The 22,887-nt window shown below is 57.1% G+C and overlaps 1 protein-coding gene across 1 annotated transcript; it reads right to left on the bottom strand.

Moving 5' to 3' along the window:
- Positions 1 to 715: 715 nt before the first annotated feature.
- On the bottom strand, positions 716 to 21,735 carry LOC118710462 (sodium/glucose cotransporter 1-like). Its single transcript, XM_036422960.2, has 15 exons — positions 21,613 to 21,735; positions 18,452 to 18,523; positions 17,490 to 17,594; positions 16,089 to 16,148; positions 15,308 to 15,412; positions 14,207 to 14,312; positions 12,529 to 12,609; positions 11,097 to 11,317; positions 9,649 to 9,784; positions 7,147 to 7,254; positions 6,186 to 6,336; positions 5,041 to 5,209; positions 3,931 to 4,146; positions 3,500 to 3,599; positions 716 to 1,319 (listed from the first exon to the last, which is right to left on the bottom strand). Exons 1-15 carry the CDS (start codon positions 21,733 to 21,735, stop codon positions 1,057 to 1,059), a joined length of 2,016 nt encoding a protein of 671 aa, XP_036278853.1. The 3' UTR covers positions 716 to 1,056.
- Positions 21,736 to 22,887: the final 1,152 nt, after the last annotated feature.

Below are 22,887 nucleotides of genomic sequence, written 5' to 3'. Positions count from 1 at the left end.
GGGTGCTCACACCACACAGCGCGGGGGGGGGGGGGCTCACACCCCACAGCGCGGGGGGGGGGGGGTGCTCACACCACAGCACAGGGGGTGCTCACACCACACAGCGCGGGGGTGCTCACACCACACAGCACGGGGGGGGGGGTGCTCACACCACACAGCACGGGGGGGGGGTGTGCTCACACCACACAGCGCGGGGGGGGGGGGTGTGCTCACACCACACAGCACGGGGGGGGGGGTGCTCACACCACACAGCGCGGGGGGGGGGTGCTCACACCACACAGCACGGGGGGGGGGGTGCTCACACCACACAGCGTGGGGGGGGGTGTGCTCACACCACACAGCGCGGGGGGGGGGGTGCCCACACCACACAGCACGGGGGGGGGGTGCTCACACCACACAGCGTGGGGGGGGGGGTGCTCACACCACACAGCACGGGGGTGCTCACACCACACAGCACGGGGGGGGGTGTGCTCACACCACACAGCACGGGGGGGGGGTGCTCACACCACACAGCGCGGGGGGGGGGGGTGCTCACACCACACAGCACGGGGGGGGGGGTGTGCTCACACCACACAGCGCGGGGGTGCTCACACCACACAGCGCGGGGGTGCTCACACCACACAGCGCGGGGGGGGGGGGGGGGTTGCTCACACCACACAATACGGGGGTGCTCACACCACAGCGCGGGGGGGCGGGGGGGTGCTCACACACACAGCGTCTTTGCTCGCAGGGCCGCACATCTAAACAGGAGGAGAAGACAGGAAGTGGCGGTCGGGCACAGGAAGGACATGGTGACAGTAAAATAAACATAAGCAAAACCCCAACACATGTAGCGACGAACGGCCAGAATAACTCGAAGTGAAGTCAGTGTTTATGGGGAGAGCCATGGGGAGCGAGTCCTGTCGTCACGGGGCAGACGCTCTCGCCGGCGGCCCCGCACCTGGCGGGCTCCGCTGTCCCCGAGGATGCAGCCTGCGGCTGGTGGCACCTGCTGCTGACTAGTGACCCGGGGCCCACCCCGAGGGCCTCTCCCCGCGAGGGCACTGCTGCTGGCCGTCAGTGGTAGAGCGTGTGGAGCAGGGCCGTGATCAGGAGCAGGAAGAACCCGCTGGCATCGGCAACTTTCCCCCAGAACGGCGGCTCTGGCGCCTCCAGCGGCTTCGTGCCTTCCGGTGAGTCGCTCTGCTCCGGCTCTTCAGACATGGGCCCGGGCTCCTCGGTCTGCTCTTCCGGGGCCACCTTGGGGGTCGGCCTCGGCTCCAGGCCACAGTATATGTCCAAGGCATTCCAGAAGCAGCCCTCGCTCCCCTTTCTTATCCCTGGAACAGAGGACAAAGGTCAGGAGGCGCAGGCGTAAACACGCTGTAGGGGGTCCCATCTCAGCCTTGCTCTGATGTGAAGAACAGCCTCCGGCCCCTGCTGAGGGACCTCCCACCACCTGAGACGGGGAGAGGGGACGAGGTGGAGGGGAGCATGTGGGGGCAGTGGGCCGCCTGGGCCACGCTTCCCGTCTACGGGCGGAGCCTTCGGCTGGGCCCAGGGCCCCGGACTGGGTGGCGGAGGTCAGGGGCCTCCGCTGGCAGAGCAGGCTGAGCCAGGTTGGCTCAACATGCCCACACTCCTGTCGGGCCACGCAGCCCAGCGCAGCTCTGCAGGCCGAGGCCCTGCCCGCGGGCGGAGACGGCTGCCGACTCCTCAGACACACACGGCCGCCTTTGCAGCGCCTCCGCAGGAGCGTCTGGGCCCAGGAGGGGCTCTGCAGGCCTGGGGAGGAGGGGGAGTGAGTGGTGTCTCCCAGGAGGCACGGGGGAGGGCTAAGGATTACAGGAGATTTCAGGAGGCCGACGCTGTGTAAACGCCTCGCTCTGGGGCTTACACTTGGCCCCTGTCAGCACAGCGCGTGTCGGCGCGGTCAGCACCACGGCCAGCGCCGGCGCGGCCCTGACCGGGCCGCCTCCTCCTTGGTGACAAGCTGGGTTCCGTGGGACGGATGCCAGCAGTGATGCCCAGCACGTGCCGGAACGCGCCTCCACGCCGGCTGCTCCTGAGGCCGAGGTGGCACCAGGAGTGTGGAACCCATGGCCAGGGACGGAGGAGGGCTACAGGGGGAGGTGGCTGCAGGAGGACCTGGCCGGGGACAGCGGCGTCTGCTGTGGTGCTGAGAGGCCATCACCCCGCCCGCGGCTGCCAGGCCCAAAGGGGGGCGCATGTGGAGGGCGACCGGTCGCTCCACGACAGCCGCAGAGCAGCAGGATGGGCCAGTGGCCAAGGGCACACACTTTGGAGTCCGGCTGCCTGGGTCTGATCCCAGGTCCGCCACTGCCCAGTCCTCTGTGGACCCTGGGCAAGTCATTCACTGTTCAGTGCCTCAGTCTCCCCATCGGTAAAGTGACAATGGTACTTCTCACGTATGGGCATAATTGTGACAGCGCTGGCACGTCCCAATGGGTGGTCAATGTGAGCCACTGTCACCACCACCCATGACAGCGGGACGGGGAGAGAGGAATGGAGAGGGTCCAGGAGCACCTGGCACCCTGTGGGTACAGCGAGCCATCCCCCATCAGAGAAATGCCCAGGGAGCCTGCACCCTCGGATGATGGGTGGCCTTGCTTATGGAGTCACCCCCCACCCCACTGGCCGGGCAGAAGTCCCAGGAGCCCACCCACCCAGGTCTCCTCGGGCACTGCCTTCCCTGGCAGCCTCTTCCCTCCCCGTCTCTCCCTCCCTCCCTCCCTCCCCGAGTCTCACAGCCCCCCCCCCCCGCACCTCCCCCCGCACCCCAGCCTGGACTCAGGGTAATCTCCTTAGGCCTCATCCTGCTGCGTCAGGGTCCGAGAAGCTCAGGCATCGTCCTTTCCTGACCTGACCTGCTAGGACCTTCCCCTGGGCCCGCAGGCCGCACCTCTGCCTGGAATGTTCTCTCCATTCGTGCTTGGATGAAGTCTAGCTGTCCTCGGACCTGGTGCCCTCTTAGGTGGGGCTGCTCCCCTTACAGAACATCTTCTGCCCCCTTCCCCCCTGTGAGAAGCCCTCTCCCTCTGAATCCCTGTGTTACGCCCCCCCCCCCCCCATGCTACTCTCAGTGGCAAGCCAGCAGCAGAGTCTCAGGCATCATTCCTCGCCCTCAGTGCGTGGGTCAGCCGCCCCTGCAATGCTTCCAGGTCACCAAGCAGTCCTTCCCGCCCCCCACTGGCTCCTCCCGGTGGCCTGGATGCCCCTGTGCTTCACGAAGGACCCTTTCTCTCCTCCTCCCCCTGCCCTGCCCTCTAGGAGGGCCCCGTGCTCTGGCTGACGGCTCCCACCTGGGTCTCTGCAGCCAGACCCCTCCGCAGATGTCTCCCTCAGAGCCCACAGAGGCATTGCAAGAAACAGGAAAGCCAGGGCCTCTGCCCGGAATGCATTTCCGCAGGTGGGGCTGGTGGCGGGTGCTGGAGGCAGTGCAGATCCCCCCCCCCAGGTGAGCACCCCCCCCCCCCCCCAGGCTGCGGCTCCTCCTCACCGGGCTGCATCCGCAGCACCGTCCTCTTCATTTGCATCTCCGCATCCAGGTCCTCCCTTTCCTCCTGGCTGTTGCGTAAACTCCAACAGAGCCGGTGCAGCTGGGGGGGAGGGCCAGGCCCGCTCAGCCCTGCCACCCAGGCCTACAGGGCCATGGCTGGCAGGCGGGCACCGGGGCTTGAGGGACTGAAAGGGACCTGGTCCTTAAACTCCAACAGGAACGAGAGGGATCGGGGTGGGGAAAGCCGCCATGGAGTTCGTGCCTCCCCAGGCCTCTGTACTCGCTCAGGGCCCCTTCCGGCTCTGACTCCGAGGGACCAGGAGCCTGTGCCCCCGCTGGTCTCGGCCACTTTCGGCATAGCTGGCAGAGCCCAGGTCCTGCTGCTGGGCCTCTGGCCACAGCTGACCCCGAGCCCCCCGGGCAGGACCTACGTGCTTGTCTGGAATCGGGTCTGTGAGCAGGGAGATGCCCATGATGGTAAAGAGGCTGACGATGAAGAGGAAGATGGCGAAGTAGAGGTAGTGCTCGCCGCAGATGATCCGAGGGCACTTGTTGGCTGAGGAGCAGGTCTGGTGCCCGTAGGAAAACTCAGTCACCATCCGGATGAAGCCGATCACCAGCCCGCCGATCAGCCCCCAGAAGGCCCCCTGTCGGGGGGAGCCCTGAGGGTCACTGATAGGGGTCGGGGGGAGACACAGCCCCCTCAGCCCGCTCCCTGAGTAGCTGATTCTGAAGCCAACCTTGTCATCACAAGGGCCCCCCAGGAGCACTGTGTGAGCACCAGGGTGGGGTGCCTTCTGGCTGAACAGAGGCCTGAGAACGTGCGGGCGCCCCCTTAGGCTAGTCAGAGCGTCAGAAACACTGCGCATGCTTGTAAGGTGGGTCAAACACAGGTACCTCCAATGCGATGTGTTCAGAGACCTGGTCCTCCCCATCCTGTAAGGGCACCTCCATCTCCCTGATTCTCATCCCTGTTCTTCCCTTTCCATCCGGCCCTACCTCCCGCCCATTAGCCAATTCTGCTGGCTCTACTTCTCAAGTGTCCCTGGAGGCCGGCTGGTGTGGTTCAGTGGTTGCGTATCGACCTGGGAGCCAGGAGGTCACAGTTCAATTCTGGGTCAGGGCACATGCCTGGGTTGCAGGCTCGATCCCCAGCATGGGGCATGGAGGAGGCAGCTGATCAATGACTCTCTCTCTCATCATTGATGTTTCTCTCTCCCCCTCTCCCTTCCTCTCTGAAACCAATAAAGCTATAGTTTTAAAAACACGACTCAAACAAAAAGTAAAAAATCCTGACGAATGGTGCTTTCCAAGTCTGATGAAAGCACAACGGAGCCATTCCTGGGATCGTTGCTTTAAGCATGGCTGCAGAGCGGCCCTCGCTGCAGGGAAGGTGGAGGGAGCCAGGACTGCAGATCCCAACACAGAGGCACGTGACGTGTGTGGGGGAGGGTCACAGCGCAAAGGGAGGGGAACAAATCAGCCTTCCCCACAGGGAGCAGGGGCCCCTCTCTCCGGAGGAATCCCTCTCGGGCGCCTACCTGCTCAGTGACTCTCTTGCAGAATATGGCGAGCAGGAAGATGGCGGCGATGGGGGGCACCAGGTAGCTCCTGACTGCGTGCATGTACTCAAACAGCCGCTCGCTGTCTACCGCTTGAATTATAGGGACCCAGATGATGGTGACAATTAGTAAGATGATCACGAAAAATCTGTGAATCAAACCAACATCAGTGGCAGTTTGGTGCGTTTGCCCCCTTGCCGATAAAATGTCTACAAGCCATAAACGATGGATCCAATGATCCCTCAGGTTAAGCTCCAGTGCCCGTTCTGAAGTGTGGGGCAGGGGGGACCGCCACACCCCTAAACTCCAACAGGGCTGTGTGGCTGCGGACAAAACCCCTCAGTTCCTGAACAGCGACAAGGACACCGTGTTCGCTCGCCTGGTCCTGAGTGAGGGCCAGGCTCTGACCATGTCTGCAGGGTGGGTTTGAGGCAGTCCTGCTCAAAATATGCAATCCATGAAAACTGCCACTGTCTCAGAAAGGTGCCTTACAACTCGGACTGCTGGCCGAAATGTAAGGACAACTCAGAAGCAGGGATGAGAGAGAAAGGAGATGAGCTACATGCTTCTTCATGGAAGAAAAAGGAAGCATCGAGACACACGAGGCCACGTGACTTGCACGCAGGCTGGACGTGGTCCAGGGGCAGTCACCGAGAACCGCTGGGAGAGACGGGCCACATGGTGCAGGGTGTGTGCCCACGCCAGGCCGAGCAGGGGCTGTGTGGCATCGGGGGTGACACCAGGGCTCTAAGATGGACGAGTCCTCTTACTTACCCCTCCCCCTCTTCCCCAGAGAGAGTAAGACAGCTGAACCGCCTTTAACAGCCGAGGACTAACTGAGATGATGAGACACTGCATGTAATTGTCCTCACAAGGACTGCTTTGGGGAGACAGTCAACTATGCCAACTTTTTTCAGTGATCACTTCATTCTTTCCCCAAGTACATTTTCTATGTGATTATAAAAGCAATACATCTTCATTGCAAAACGGCAGCAAAAATATACGGAATCATACTGTGTACAGACAGGCGGAGTCCAGAGGTGGTCTTATGGTCTAAACGCATCACACAATGACCCTGGCCACCGCGTGGCGCCAGCATCACTGAGCGCAGAGCAGTCCTTCACCTGGCTGTCACCATGAGCTCCCTCTCGGTGGCTGTGGGCCGGATCTGGGGGTAGATGTCCACGGTGAAGAGGGTGCTGGCACTGTTGAACACGGAAGTCAGGGTGGACATGAGAGATGCCCACAGCGCGGACAGCATCAGGCCCCGGGCACCTGGAAGAGAGGGGACGTCGCCTGGGCCTCCGGCTCTGTCCGCGCCGGGAGGGGGGTAGGCTCCTAAGGGGCCTGTCCAGGTACCGCGTTTTCTCCACAAAACAGGCACGTTCTACCTGGAGTGAAATTTCATCACAGAGATGAAGTCGTTGCACTTGTCCTCGCTTTGTGCGAGACTTACTCGCGTCTTGATATAATAATGGAGCTCATCTCTCCTGAGGGTTACCTTAACCTGAACATTTCTTAGGCATCAGCCTGCCGATCCTCCCTCCCCCCCCATGTGACAGACACCTCTGCTGCCTCCCCCTTTACAGACGAGGAGCCAGAGGCACGGAGACGATCAGACTCAGACAAGTGGGGCTGCTCCTTGTGCCTGTCTTCATCTGGAAACTGGGCACAAAAGCACTTCCACAGGCTGTCGTTCAGATTAAGATAAGTAGACGGGTCAGCACAATCCCAATAGTGTCAGCGATGACCCTAACGACCCAGCCCTGTGACTGCCAGGCCACCAGGGGGCCGGGACCCCGAAGGCCACAGCAGTGAGACCCAGGCACATAACGGGCTGCTCGGCAGGCACACCCCCGTGTCCGGACTGCCCTGCTCCAGGCGCCCCACAGCCCTCTTCCTTCTTCTTTTTGAATATTTCAAAAATACATTTTTATTGGTTTCAGAGAGGAAGGGAGAGGGAGAGAGAAACATCAATGATGAGAGGGAGTCATTATCGGCTGCCTTGCGCGTTCCCACGGGGGGTCAGGCCTGAAAGCCGGGCTGTGCCCTGCGGGGAGCTTGCGGGGCAGGCCCAGCCCTTACCTTTGGGCAGCAGCCCCACGATGAGCAGGGCATAGGCGATGGGGCTGCAGGAGGTCTTGGCGCCGCAGTGCTTCTCGCACTCAGCAGGCGTGACGCAGGCCACTTTGTCTGCAGACAGAGATGCACCACCCTGTTGGCCCCGGACCTCTAGAACCGAGCTCAGGGAGGGGAACGCAATGGGATTGCAGGTTCCTCATCCGACAGGTTCCGGGGGGACTGGTGACGCTTCCTGTTCATGGTCCTAGCCACTCTGGGGAGCTGGGGGCAGAGACAAAAGCTAGGAGGTCAGCGCTGAGGAGTCGAGGAAGTTATGCTTCTGCCAATTCACTGCCGGACCCAGAGCCAGTCCCGGGACCTTGACCATCTTTTAACGATCCAGCTACTTGTTAGGAAAGCAAAAGGAATGTTCACCTAACGTGTGAGCAACTCCTAACCCTACGCCCGTGGCCTGGGTAGGGTGCGGTTTTGGGGTCCTGGAGGAAATTCTGGATAGGGAAGTAAAGGGGTGACTGTGATGTAACCTTCAAGAGCTTACATCCGGGATACAGAGCTGCCACGCGAGAAACCCCCAGTAACTAACACCGGCCAGGAGGCGGGCTTCCGCCAAGGTTTGGCGGGACAGCTGTCTGGCTTAGGAGGTGGTTACCAAGCGCCTGGAGAAAGCATGTGCAAGCTCACGGGGGCGGCACAGTGCTCTGCTCTCCCCCGTGTCGGTACCGGAGCCTCAGCCCGCCTGGTGTGGCTTAGGGGGCCAGGAGCCAGGCCTGGCCATTCTGGGCATTTCTGCTCCGTGGTCACCATGCCTGGTGCCTGTCGCCACGTGAGTTCGCGAGAACGCCCTGGGGTTTCTGCAGGAAGCACTGGGAGAGGAGCACCCTTGCTCTGAGGGCTGAGCGGGTGGCACAGAGGCTGGTGCTGCTGTGACGGTCTTGTCACTGGTGGACTGAAGGTGACGCCAGCCCAGAAGAGAGAGGAGCCAACAGGCAGATCGCTTTCAAACCAAAGCCGTCACCGAGGCTACAGAGAAAACTGGCCGGAGAGGCAGCGCCGGCCGGCCTGGCAGGAGATGCCTGAGCAGGCCAGGCCGGGGCGTCTTCTTCCAGGAACGTGGCCGGTGCCAAGCCCTCACGCTGCATGCCTCTGGCTCTCCACACTGGGCATGCTAAGTGGGTCCGTGCCTGGGCCGGTCCCGGGGACTGGGACACGTGGTCCTGGCCCCCGCACCCCAGGCCTCTCCCCAGTGCACTCCAGCGCCTCTGTGCACCTCTCGTCAGAGGCCGGAGGGCCTTGGCCTCCTGAGGCCACTTCCGCCAGAGGGAAGAGCTGTGCCCCTGCCTCCTCCCTCCCTCAGCAGCGTTCAGTCCAAACACATGCAGTTCTGCCCGACCCTGTCCGTCAAAGGGGTGGTTGGTAGTATGGAGGGGGGGGGGCATGACGCCAGGGCTCTTGGGAGGCACAGGGGCCTAGTTTCTGTCTGAGGCAGAGCCTCCTCTGAGGCCCACAGGAGCACTGTGTTACCTGAAGCCAGATGCGGGGATGCTGGACCAGAGCACGGCCCCCCTTCCTGCTGGAACTAGAGGGAACCGGGATCAGGGAGGCGGGGCTCGGTGGTTGAGCATCAACCTAAGAACCAGGAGGTCACGGTTCAACTCCAGGTCAGAGCACAGGCCCGGGCGGGCTCCATCCCCAGTGCGGGGTGGCAGGAGGCAGCCGGTCCATGATCCTCTCTCATCATGGATGTCTCTCTCTCCCTCTCCCTTCCTCTCTGCAATCAGAGTAAAGAAAAGAAAAAGAAAGAGGCATGTCTCAGGGCAGCCGGAGGACGACCTGGGTGAGATGTCACTGCACAGGCTGAGCAACAAGCAGTGCTTGCCCCGTGGGCCTGGCCATGGCCCTGCCGGGGACGCTGGGGCTGGGGCCGGCTCTGCGCCCCTGGCTGCCTCTGACCGCGTGCGTGCTCCCCACAGGCCTGACGGATAAACAATCCCAGCCCTGAGGCCAGCAGCCAGAGAGACCGGGGGATGGGCTGGAGCCACGGGACTACGATAGCTCACTAAGGGAAAAGGGATGCTTTCGTAGCATTTAGTGGAAAGAATGTGGGCCTCAGATCAGACGTACTTTGGGGGTTACGTGGAGTTCCCCCTCCTCCGCGCCTTATGGATGCAATGAGGTACCAACCCTCTCTGGCCTGAGCGCAGGGACAGCGTGGCCAGATCCCAGCATGGCACCCGCCAGGACCGCCAGGCAGGGGAGGAGCCCGCTTCCTGGCGCGGAGCACTGGCCGGCTCTTCCCTGCCTGCACGGCTCTCGGGAATCCTCCCAGCCGCCACCTCCTGGCCCCTGCCAGACTTCCCTCAGCGTGCCCCTAGCCACACCATGGTCCCAGGGCAGCGACCTGGGCGCCTGGACCCCAGTTCACTGAGGCAGCGCTGGTGGCCCAGACGGTCTCTGGGCCTGTGGGACAGGATGGACCGGGCGAGCACCTCGGGTCCCGGACGTTACCTGTGTACAGGATGCGGCTGATCATGCCCGGCATCACCACCGTGAACATGGGCAGCAGCTTCAGGTACCCGCACAGGACGCAGCCCCCCTTCACGTGGAACGTGCTCTTCCCCGCCAGGCACCTCTGCACGAAGACCTGCCGAGGGAGCGCAGGCGTGAGGCGGTGGCTGCTCTCTGGGGCACACAGAGCCGGCCCCTGGCGGAGAAGGGCGGGGACCCTCCCCCAGGCGGCTCCAGGGCACCCAGCCAGAGGAGATGCGTGGCCAGGAGGCGCGCTTGGCTCAGTGCACAGCCGCCGGAGGGGGCGTACGTGGCCTTGGCCTCGTGGCTGGCACTGATGCAGCGCTTACAGCCTGGCCCCCGGCAGGGATGAAGCTCCCTCCCAGGGACCACAGACCGGCTCTGCCGGGAGAAGGAACAGAGCCCTGAGACGCCAATCAAAGCGAAGGTGGGTTCTGGCCACAAATGGGTATTTCCAATGCGGACCTACTGCGCTCATCTCAAGTAAGTGAGCTGGTCAAGGCCTTAAAAATGCACACGTCTCCTCCAGGGGAGGTCTGGTGACCCATTTCGTGGCTCCTGCTCTCAGAGGCAGCGTGCGCTCGGCCGAGCGGAGCAGCACAGCTGGCAGGAAGCACTTGAGAAAAAGCCGGGACGTGGGCTAGGGCACCAGGACCATTCAGCACGCTGCGGGCACCGAACGACATCCCTGAAGACGTTTAAGCCATGCGGGGAAGTGCCCATAGCATGACGGTAACCACACAGCGCAGAATGCAGCAGCAGCACACACACCTCGACTCTACGCGCAGGAAAAGGTCCGCAGGAGGAAACCAACATGACCACAGTGGTTAACCTGCCCGGCCGGCGTGGCTCAGTGGTGAGTGCCAACCTATGAGCCAGGAGGTCACGGTTCGCTTCCCTGCCAGGGCACAGGCCCGGGCTGTGTGCTCAGTCCCCAGTAGGGGGCGTGCGGGAGGCAGCCCATCCATGATTCTCTCTCCTCATTGATGTTTCTCTCTCTCTCTCTCCCTCTCCCTTCCTCTCTGAAACGAAAAAAGAAAAAAAAAAAAAGATTTATCCATGTTACTATATATAGCTATACTTCCTTTTTATTTCTATATTTCCCTTTCACTGTATGAATACTTCACAATTTATTTCATGATCCACCATTGAGAGAGCCATGGAATTTCAGAGTAAGTTTGAGTCCTTAAAAAAACCCAATTGATATACTGATTGGCTGCATTTTTTGGCTCCACTGAGGGGAACTGACTCATTTTTTCGTGTCCAAAACAGTATGTTTTAGAGAATGACAGGGAAGAAGAAGAAAATAAAAGAGTCGCTGTGCTATCGATGGCACTGTGGGAGAAACGCCTTTAGACACACTCATCCTAGTTACGTGGGCAGTGGACGGGGATCCGAAGGCCACCTGGCCGCCGCGCGCCCCGTACCTGGTCGCTGCACCAGTAGTACACGGAGATGATGGGGATGCCAAAGACGACGCCCGGCCAGGGCAGGTCCCCCGTGATGGCGTTTCGGAAGATGTGGAACGAGTCCTCGCGAGGGATGTAGCATTCCGGGGCGGCGGTCCAGTTTCCCTCCTGGATGACGCTGGGCTTCGCGTTGGGATACTTATTCAGCAGCTCACTGTACCCGCCCACTTCCTTAAAAGCTTCAAACAACACAGACGTCAGTGTCGGAGCCGTACACGGCACACACCAGAGGACCGAGATTGCAAAGGGGCCCCAGGCTGGTGAACTGTGTCTACTGTATAAAGTGCCAGGGAGTGGCAATTAGTCAGGACTGCACGTGCCTAACAGAAGAGAGGGGGACCCTGGCGGCCTTGTGCCCAGCACCCCTGCTCCTGCTCCTGGTGGCAGAAGCCCTCTTCCCAGCTCATTCCATCCTGTGTGGCCTCGGGGGGCCTCGTCACACATCCCAATGGGGTGTGGGACCCACCCGGCCAGTGTCCCTGGCTCCGGGGGTGGACTTGAGACCCTTAGTCAGCTTAAGAAATCACACAGTCTGCTTTCTTCCTTTGGCCTCTCAGCTAGCGTGGCAGTTGGGAGCTGTCTGTCTCGCTGGTTCAGGCAGAACCCTGGATGTAGCCGTGCCTGAAGGTACTATGACTCTGGAACAATCTTAGTAAACTAGGAATGGGAGGGAACTATGTTGGTATGACAAAGAATGTCTACAAAACAATGACAGCAAGTATTTTATTTGATTGTGAAACATTCAAAATTTCTCTAATATTGAGAATGAGACAAGAACGCCTGCTGTCGCCAAAACCGGTTTGGCTCAGTGGATAGAGCGTCGGCCTGCGGACTGAAGGGTCCCAGGTTCGATTCCGGTCAAGGGCATGGACCTTGGTTGCAGGCACATCCCCAGTGGGGGGTGTGTGCAGGAGGCAGCTGATCGATGTTTCTCATCGATATTTGTAACTCTCTATCCCTCTCCCCTCCTCTCTGTAAACAATCAATAAGATATATATATTTTTTTTAAAAAGAATGCCTGCTTTCTCTACCTCTATTCAACAGTGTGCTAGAGGCCATGGCCAGGGTAATGAGGCAAGAAAAAGACACAAAAGGTATCAAGCTGGAAAAGGAAGTAAAGAGAAAGGTAACTTCTTGGCTGGTGCTGGTTTCCAGGGTGCTCACGCCGTAACAGCACATCTAGCTGCTCACGTGACCTGTGTGTGCGCTTGGCTTTCTCTCAAGAAGCAGAGTCCTCCCGCCCCCACATTCCAGCATGACCTCAGACACTGCTCTGGATCCGAGGGCCTCCGGCTCCTCATCGGGAGATGAAGATGCTGAAAAGGCCGAGGGCACCGAGCAGCTTCGGAGATCCCACCCACGGTGCTCCATGTTCTCAAGATTTACTCACCGAAGCCCATCACCAAGAGTGAGCCCAGGACGATGATGCTGGCGTGCAGGGTGTCGGTGTATATTAACGTGACAAAGCCACCTGAGGAGGAGGAGAGGGGACAGGTGCCACCTAGGGCTTTTCCGCCAAAAGGTGCCCTGGCGTCCTATTCCTCCTGCTCGTCTCCCCCAGATCCCCGCCCTCACACCTCTGCCCCTTCGATTCACACCTCTGTCCCTCCAATTCATACCTCTGCCCTCCAATTCACACCTCTGTCCCTCCAATTCACACCTCTGTCCCTCCAATTCATACCTCTGCCCTCCAATTCACACCTCTGTCCCTCCAATTCACACCTCTGTCCCTCCAATTCACACCTCTGCCCCTCCTTTTCACTCCTCTGCCCTCCAATTCACACCAGTCCCCCAAATCATACCCCTGCCCCTCCGATTCACATCTCTGCCCCTCCGATTCACACCTCTGCCCCTCCGATTCACACCTCTGCCCCTCCGATTCACACCTCTGTCCCTCCAATTCATACCTCTGCCCTCCAATTCACACCTCTGTCCCTCCAATTCACACCTCTGTCCCTCCAATTCACACCTCTGCCCCTCCTTTTCACTCCTCTGCCCTCCAATTCACACCAGTCCCCCAAATCATACCCCTGCCCCTCCGATTCACACCCGTCCCCCAATTCACACCTCTGTCCCTCCGATTCACATCTCTGCCCCTCCGATTCACACCTCTGCCCCTCCTTTTCACTCCTCTGCCCTCCAATTCACACCAGTCCCCCAAATCATACCCCTGCCCCTCCGATTCACACCCCTGTCCCCCAATTCACACCTCTGCCCCTCCGATTCACACCTCTGTCCCTTCATTCAGTGGGTCTACAACTGCTCATGCATGGTCTTGGCACATTGTGTTCTCTCTTTAACTTCCTTTAGAGTCTCCTGCTGGATTCTCATCTTGCCCGCTATGTCTCCATTTCCCTTTCTCCCCATTTTTTGGATGAACCAAAACCTAGAGGAAAGTTTCCTAGTTTCCTAGAGGAAAACCTGTCCGTTTCCTTAACACCTCAGTCTGGAAGCAACCGTTAGCACACGGTGGCCTCTCCCTGCCAGATGCCAGTACTCCCCCACTGTGACACCGACATGTATGCAGACAGACCCTGGGGGGACAAGAACCCCCCAACCCCCCGCACTGCCCAGGCTGAGGACACTGATGGGGTGCCCTCCGTTCCCAGCCCTGATTCCACTCCACTGGGGACCTGCCAGGGACCTTCCCGGCGTCCCAGATCCGCGCCATGGCCTGGAGACACAAGTCCTCACTCTGCGCCCGGGCGAGCCCGCTGAGGACAGGCTGTCCCCCGAGGCTCCCGTCTGGGGCCGGCCCAGGCACCCGGTGAGCAGGGCAGCCTGAGGCTGTGCCGCCCCCTCCTTCCCTTCCTGGGATCCCATTCGTTCACCTGGCAGCCGGCTGTGCCAGCCCACCCCCACCCACACGCCATCCCTGCTGCCCTGCTGACCCACTCATTGCTAGGCGAGGGCGCCCCTGCGCCGCCTGCCTCCATCACTGCCGCTGCTCTCCACAGCCTCGGGCCTCGGCCGTGTGCGCTCCAGACGCAGGAAAGCGCAGAAGCTGAGCTGGCCCCAGTGCCCACCAGGTCGCCCCTGAGAGGCGGAGCGCTGGTGTGAACACGAACCTGAGATCATGTAGACGCCGGTGACCATGAGCAGCACCATGGTGGCCTGGTACATGTCCATGCCCAGGTACAGCCCCATGAACATGGCGCCCACGCAGATCTCCACCTGCAACGACACCGGCAGTGGCTGCTCTTCCCTCAGCTCCTCCCGCCAGCCCGAGGGATCCGCCCGGAGCCGTTGCCGGCAGCACGTGGCCTGCGTCACCAGGGGCACCGGGTGAGGCTGCCAAGCTCTCAGCACGGGGCACGCAGTGGCCGGCCAGGCCCGGCCGTGGCCGCAGGGCGTGTGCACTGACGCGGAGCAGAAAGACCAAATGGATTCCTCTCACACGGTGGCACGTATTACAAGACAACAGACTGGGCAATGGCGCTGAGACTGACCAACGTGCCAGGGGGCCTTTCCAAGGAGCTGGCTGACCTGGGAGAAACGTTCTGGGCACATAAGACCGGTGGCAGGGCCTGGGGAGGGGGCAGCTTTCTGGCTGTGAGCCACAATAAGGCAGGAGGCGGCTGCAGCCGGTGACCACAGCAGGGGGACAAGGCCAGAGAGGCAGGCGCTGGAGCAGCCTTGTCCTTACAGAGGGTGGTGGCACCCCCTGGTGGCTGTAGCAGGGGAGTGACATCACCTAATGACACGACACGGGGGCCCCAGGTTCTCTGGGGACACAGAGGAGGCTTGGGAGGTAAGCTGTTATTAAACTATAATACCGGAGGCCCGGGGCACGAAATTCATGCACACGTAGGGTCCCCAGGCTGGCGAGCAATCAGGGCCATTTACGTTCCCCGCCTCCCCGCCTCCTCCTCCTCTCACTCCCTCAGTGCTCGCCACAGCTGCTGGTCGCCCGCCATGCTGTGTCGCCCTCTGGTGGTCAGCACATGTCATAGCGAGCGACTGAATTCCCAGCCTCCCGGTACAACTCCCGAGGGGACACTTTGCATATTAGCCTTTTATATATATAGATTCTTCCTCTGCTCCAGCTTTAACAACAGCGGCCAGGAAGTAACTTATGGGGCCCCAGAGTGAACTGCTGGGGCAAATATAGCACAGTGCTGGGTACTGGCATTTATTTTCTTTCTTGGGCTGGCTTTTCCGCAACTTACTGAGATCTTTTGGAAGAGATAGAGGAATAAGTACAGAATAGCGAGGAGCAACTGGATCCGGTAGCCACCAAACCTCTTCCTCAGATATTCTGGCATCGTCACTACCTGCACGAGGACAAGAGAAGTCACAGTCAGACACACTCCAGGCTCCCCGCCTGGTGGCTGAGCTCACCACGTGCTGGGGTCCTGAGGAGCAGCCCGGGTGGGAGGCCCAGGAAGACAAGAGGCAGGTCCTGGCCCTGGCCAGGGCAGGTGTGGCTCAGTGACTGAGCATTACCTAGGAACCAGGAGGTCGCGGTTTGATTCCTGGTCAGGGCACAGGCCCGGGTTATGGGCTCAATCCCTGGTGTGGGGTGTGCAGGAGGCAGCCGATGGATGATTCTCTCATCATAGATGTTTCTACCTCTCTCTGAAATCCATCGATAAAATACGCAGAAGTTTGGAATCTGCTTCGAGTGCAATCCTCGGAGAGCAGAAGGAAATCCAGTTCATTCGTAATGTACGATGCTCCAGCCCCCTGAGCCACACTGGCCAGGGGATCCACACATATTTTTAAGTTTAACAGTTTTATGAGCTATAATTTACACTCAGTAGGATTCTCCCAATGGTATGTAAAGTTTTATGAGTTTGGGGAAATGTACACAATTGTGTGATCACCACCACATTCAAGGTACAAGGCATTGCCAAAACCCCCCCAGAGCCCTGGGGCTCGCAGTCAAGGCTCCATCCACCCCGGTAAGAAAATATTGTAGAAAACAGAGGAACTGTAATTGACACTCACCCCAGCGTTAATGTAGATAGGAGAAAATATCCAACCAAGAGCAAAGATCAGAACTGGAGACTGAAACCAAAAAGAAAAACATCAGGGTCCCACACAGGCCACGCTCTCAAGTACGACGCAAGCTCACGCACTACCAGTTCTGAGCCTAATTCAGGTGTTACCGCCCAGACCTTCTGAGTAACAGCACACACCTAGACCTCCCATCCGATGAACTTAACTGATGGGCACTTGATGTTTGCCCCTAAAAGGGTGCATTCTTAATTATGAGGGCTCCCTGAGCCAATTTTCAAGGTATTTATTAGTATTTATTGTTTGCCTACTTCCAGATAGAAATGAAGGTGGCTTATAATGAAATATATGGTTAAAGAAGAAAGAAAAGTCAGAAACAATTCAGAGAAATGGAAGAGAAACTACCAAAACCGCACACGAGTTACTGAAATTGAATACAAAATTGGGTCTGGCTTTCTTGACAGAAAATGGAATATCTGAAGGAGATGCTAGCCAATGTGGAGAGGAAATGTTTGTCCAGTTGAGCGTTTCTTTTTTTAAAAAAATATATTTTATTGATTTTTATACAGAGAGAAAGGGAGAGAGATAGAGAGTTAGAAACATCGATGAGAGAGAGTCATCGATCAGCTGCCTCTTGCACACCCCCTACTGGGGATATGCCCGCAACCAAGGTACATGCCCTTGACCGGAATCGAACCCGGGACCCTTCAGTCCCCAAGCCGACGCTCTATCCATTGAGCCAAACCGGTCCCGGCCAGTTGAGCATTTCTTATTAGGGTTGGGATTTCCTCTACTAGAAGTATTCTTCTTTTTAAAATATATATATATTTTTCATTGATTTCAGAGAGGAAGGGAGAGGAAGAGAGAGAAAGAGAAAACATCAATGATAGAATCATTGATTGGCTACCTGTTGCATGCCCCCTACTGGGGATTGAGCCTGCAACTGGAGCACATGCCCTTGACTGGAATTGAAGCTGGGACTTCCAGTTGGCAGGCCAACACTATCCAGTGAGCCAAACCAGCTGGGGCTAGAAGTATTCTTTATTTTTGTTGTCCATGAGAAGAAAGATGTGACTCACACAGATATATACATATTTATACATACATACATATATCTACATGTTAACATGACCTTTTCTCTACACGACCATTTCCCTAAAACAGCCGTCTACTGTATTCCTACAGTCCCTGGAGTATAAATATTCCGTCTCTTCATGACTTTACCAAGAAGAGAAGGCGCTAGCCCGGTTTTTGGAGAAACTAAAGACTTGTCCTCCCAGGCCTTCTCAGGAAGCAGGCAGTGCGCACTGGAAGCTGGGAGCAGGCTCTGGCACCTCTGAGCTGTCTGTGGACAGAGGTAACACGCAGGCCATCACCACCTCCTTCACTCACATTCCACTCGAAGGCGCCCACGGCTATGCCCGAGGCCGCGCCCATGCCCGCCAGGCCCATGAAGTGGGTGGGGCTAAGGTTGGAGGCGTACAAAGAAGCACCGATCTGCAATCAGAAGACAATTCCTCATCAGAACTTAGTCCACGTCCAAAAACTAACTTCACAAATGTAAGCTCAAACTGGATTTTACAATTCTCTTCAAAAGGGGCTACTTCCTAGGCATAATTCCCATTCGTGTCTCTTCTATTCAAACCCTAACCGTAAGGCAGAAGCCAAGCGAGAAGGGAGGCAGAGAAAAGGGTAGAAGAGCCGCTCTGCTGCCACCCTGCCGTGCCCCTCAGGCTTACCTGGGATTCCCGGATGCAGAAATGTCAGCAGGAGTGTAATCCATCATTGTTCAGAGATAATTTTAACATATTAACAACCTAACTCATTCTATGGAACTAGTTAAAATACATGAAAACACTGAAACACAATGCAGCATAAATAAAAATGAAGGAGCTCTAGTAAGTCATAAAAGTTAGACAATATTATAATACAATCTCATTAAAATATTACGTGCGTACATTCCGCTTGTGCACATATATGTTTATATATGCATGGGAGAGATTCCGGTAAAAAATATATTAAAAAATACTTCTGGGGACTGGAATTATGGGCGTAGAAACACGGACAGGGGAGAAAATTTCAAGGCCCACACTTGGACTGTAATTTTTTTATTTTTACAACCAACAGCTGTTACTTTCAAAATAAAAAAAATCCCAGTGGCATTTAAAAGGAACAAAAATCCCTTCTAAACCAAACATCGCTTTTTAACAGAGTGGAGACAGCCACTCTGTTAAAACAAAAATCCAACTATTATGCTATTGACAGGAGACACATTTAAAACCAAATCATCAGGGAGGCTTAACCTAAAGAAGCCTTTAGGTAACCACGGACCCCACGGCGGACACTACACTCACCGGCCACCACGCCAGGCTGCGGCCCGCCAGGAAGAAGTCCTCCACGTTCCCGCGGTTGTGTGTCAGGATGGCCTAGAACAGAGGCGAGGGACACGGTCTCCGCGGGTAACCCCTTCAGTGAGACACCAAGTCCGTCTCCCCTTCTTTCTCTTTAGGAATAGAAGGCCGGACCCCTGAGTTAGGGGAGGACTCATGTGAACCTCCCTAAGCCAACCAGGAGGTGCAGAAGATGTGAAGGAAAAGAGAGAGAGTCCAGTTCTTCTGAGTCAGCGGTCGGCAAACTCACTAGTCCACAGAGCCAACTATCAACAGCACAACGATTGAGATTTCTTCGGAGAGCCACATTTTTTAAACTTAAACTTCTTCTAGCGCCACTTCTTCAACACAGACAGGCCCTGGCCATGGTATTGTGTGGAAGAGCCACACCCAAGGGGCTAAAGAGCCGTATGTGGCTCTCGAGCCGCAGTCTGCCGACCACTGTTGTAAGGGAAGAAAAGTTCAAATGACAAAAGGACACCATGAATAGGCTTCAGACCAGCGGTTCTCAGCCAGGGTGACTTCGGTCCCATCCCTCGAGGGGACATGCGACAATGTCTAGAGGCCTTTTGCTTGTGAACGGGTAGGGCTCAGGGGCACTTCTAGGCATCTTACAACGTACAGGACAGACCCCCACAACGAAGGACAGTGCTGAGGCTGAGAAACTGGTTCAGACAAGTAATAATTTGAAAAACACACACAAAAACACCTTGGCAACTGAAATGACAGAAGAGCTTATAAACGCAGGTAAACAACCCAGTTCAAAAATGGGCAAAATAAAGTGGAGAAAAAGCAATGGAAGGTGCTCAACTGCAGGAGGAGTCTTTCACACATAAATCTCTCCTGCAGGGAGAGACCACTGACCGCCCGCCAGACGGGCGGGAAAGGAAATAAACAGCCAAGCAGGGGTGAGCTCGGCTGGCGAGGGCCGGGGAACGGCGTGCCCACAAGCTTGCTTGAGATGTAAATCTCGACACGTTGTGTGGGTCGCCACTTAATAATGTGACTAAAATTCCACGTAAACATACTCTCCTGACCCAGCACTTCCAAGTTCGGAATCCATGCTGCACAGGTTAAAAGCACCGACGCATAAAAAGAAGGAGGAAAATAACCTGGCAATAATCTGAGTGTCAGTCAGCAGAGAAAAGCTGAACAGTCCCCACGTTTGTGTGACTTTTATGCAGTATGAAACCATGAGCGAGCGCTCTGTTGGTGACCTGTAGGGCTCTCTCCACCACAGCCAGTGACAACAAGCGAGCTGCAGCAAATGTGTCTAATAGGATCACATTTTTCTGTAAAAACACAAAAACACTATGTATGTGCTCCTTGGTTTGCCTAAGCCCCGAGAAGGGGAGGAAGGACACATGGCCCACGGTTACCCCAGACACGCGAGTGGGTGGAGAAGAATAGCAACTCTGCCCTGACCGGTTTGGCTCAGTGGATAGAGCGTCGGCCTGCGGACTGAAAGGTCCCGGGTTCGATTCCTGTCAAGGGCATGTACCTTGGTTGCGGGCACATCCCCAGTGGGAGGTGTGCAGGAGGCAGCTGATCGATGTTTCTAACTCTCTATCCCTCTCCCTTCCTCTCTGTAAAAAAAAAAGAAAAAGAAAAAAGAAAAAAGAATAGTAACTCATTCTCTAGATGTGTACACATCTTTTCGCTTCTCGCAATAGGCGTGCTATACTTTCGTAAAGACAATATGTGACTCAGAAAAAGAGCCGAAGGAGAGGTGATAAGGAAGTGAGAGGTCAAAGGGCCCGGGTAAGCGGGCTCCTTTGATGGCTCCAACGAGGGTAGAAGGCACCGCAGCTTTCCCTGGGGGTGACCAGATGGCTGAGTCCCCTGACCGCGGCCGGGAAGCCAGCCGGCTGGGGGCTTCTTGATTCGGTAACAGAAACTGGGGAAAAGATCCCCCCAAAAGTGTTCCTTGGAGCCCCCAGCCTAGGCCACCGAGAAGGTTTTCTCACCGGGAAGCCCATTTAAAAAAAAAAAAAATATATATATATATATATATATATATATATATATATATTTTATTGATTTTGTACAGAGAGGAAGGGAGAGATAGAGAGTTAGAAACATCGATGAGAGAGAGTCACCGATCAGCTGCCTCTTGCACACCTCGTACTGGGGATGTGCCCGCAACTGGAACATGCCCTTGACCGGAATCGAACCCGGGACCCTTCAGTCCCCAAGCCGACGCTTTATCCATTGAGCCAAACCGGTCCCGGCAAGGGAAGCCCATTTTTTAAAAAGGGGTTCGTTTAAATGATCTGGGAAACACCTCAACGTCTTTTTTTACTTTGGGAATAAAGGGCCTGCATTCTCTCTGCTGGTACACAATTCTCTTAATTGGATGGAAACCATGTCTCCATCAATGATCAGGCTCTGTGTTTTGAATTTATTTATTTTTATTGATCTCAGAGAGATGGGAGAGGGGGAGAGAGAGAAACGTCAACGATGAGAGAGAATCATGGATCGGCTGCCTCCTGCATGCCCCCAGGAGATCCGGCCCTAAGCGGGAATTGAACTGTGACCGCCCGGTTTATAGGTCAATGCTCAACCACTGAGCCAGCTTTTTTGAGTGCTTCCACGCTAAGCTTTAGTGAGTGAATGGCATTGCGGGAGACATGGTCTCCACCTTACTAAGAGCACCTTGCACTCGCAGAGAATACATAAGGTCTTTACACCGATGTAAGGAGAACACATAAGATCCCTACGTTACATACGAGTGTGACCTTTGGGTTAGGCACCTGAGCCAGATGAGGCCGCTCTAGGTTCCAATCGGAACTCCATCATTTCCTGGTGGTTTTACTTAACCTCTTTGAACCTGTTTCCTCAGGTACAGGTGTGTGTGTGTGTGTGGGGGGAAGGGTGCTCCAGGCACAGGTGTGAAGGGTGCTCCAGGCGCAGGTGTGGGTGTGGGGGGAAGGGTGCTCCAGGCGCAGGTGTGTGTGTGTGTGTGTGTGTGTGTGGGGAAGGGTGCTCCAGGCGCAGGTGTGTGTATGGGGGGGGGGAAGGAGGGAAAGAGGGTGCTCCAGGCACAGGCCCGGCGCCCAAGGGTCACACCCAGCCTGGTGTCCAGGCCCCGCCCTGCCCTCTGGGGACCCTGGGCCCCGGCGTACCCACATCGCGATGATCAGGACCAGCACGAGGTAGGCCAACATCACCAGGAAGTCTGTTTTGTTGTTGACGCCCGAGTCCACCGAGCTCCAGTTGGCGGAGATGCCGTACCACAGCAAGGACATGGCGGGCTCCGGGCGGGCAGGCGCTGGAGGCGGCAACGGCTTTCATTCAGGCTTCGCTTGGGCGCCGCGGCCGCGTGGCATCCTGGGAGTTCCAGCCGCGGGGCATCCTGGGAGTTCCAGCCGCGGGGCATCCTGGGAGTTCCAGCCTCGGGGCATCCTGGTTTCCGCCACCTGCTGCGGGGCGGGCCCTGCGAGGCCCAGCTGTGGCCAAAGAGCGAAAACGTGGGCGCTTGTGGGGCGCTCTGTTCAGAGAGAAATCCAAGAGCGCTTCTTCGCTGTTGGCCCAGGCACAGCCCCGCCCTTTGGGGCCACCGTCGCTTTGTCCCCCGCTCAGAGCTGCCCCGGCAGGGGAGTCATCGGGCGTGTGTCTCTGTCTGACCGACTTCCCTTCCATGACGCCGTCTGGGCCCAGCCGTGTTGTGGCGGAGAGCACATGCCGTTCCCGCGTCCCGCCCACATCCCGTCGCGCTGCAGTGACTTGGCAGCTGCGCTTCTAGACCAGAGAGGAGGGAGCCCGATTCTGGGGCGCGTCATTCAAGACCCGCCCTGTCCGCAGTCCGGGACCCTTCAGGGGATGTCGGGGAGCCCATTGCAGCCCGATCCCCACGGGCCCGGCCGAGGGGCCCCACTCTGCACGAATCTGAATAGGGGGCCCTTGGCAGGGTTACATATACATGAATAATTCCATCAGGTTGGCTGGGGAGCGCTTCACATTGCCGCCCGGAAGTGGAATTCTCCGTCTCCCTCATTGGTCTTTGGAACTGGATGTGGATGTCCAGCTGGATGCAGACCGTTTGTTTGTGTTTTTTAAAATATATTTTATTGTTTGTTTGTTTGTTTTTTCACAGAGAGGAAGGGAGAGGGATAGAGTCAGAAACATCAATGAGAGAGAAACATCGATCAGCTGCCTCCTGCACACCCCCCACTGGGGATATGCCCGCAACCAAGGCACATGCCCTTGACCAGAATCGAACCTGGGACCCTACAGTCCGCAGACTGGCACTCTATCCACTGAGTCAAATCGGTTAGGGCTTCCTACCTTCTTTAATAATAATAATAGTAATAATAGTAATAATAAAAATAATAAAATATGTATATATACATACACAGACATTTTTTGCTGGACACACATTAATTTGTAGAATAAACCTC

This window comes from Pipistrellus kuhlii, unplaced genomic scaffold (genome assembly GCF_014108245.1).
Source record: "Pipistrellus kuhlii isolate mPipKuh1 unplaced genomic scaffold, mPipKuh1.p scaffold_m20_p_74, whole genome shotgun sequence".
Taxonomy (NCBI): domain Eukaryota; kingdom Metazoa; phylum Chordata; class Mammalia; order Chiroptera; family Vespertilionidae; genus Pipistrellus; species Pipistrellus kuhlii.
This window is presented reverse-complemented; position numbering and strand designations above follow the sequence as displayed.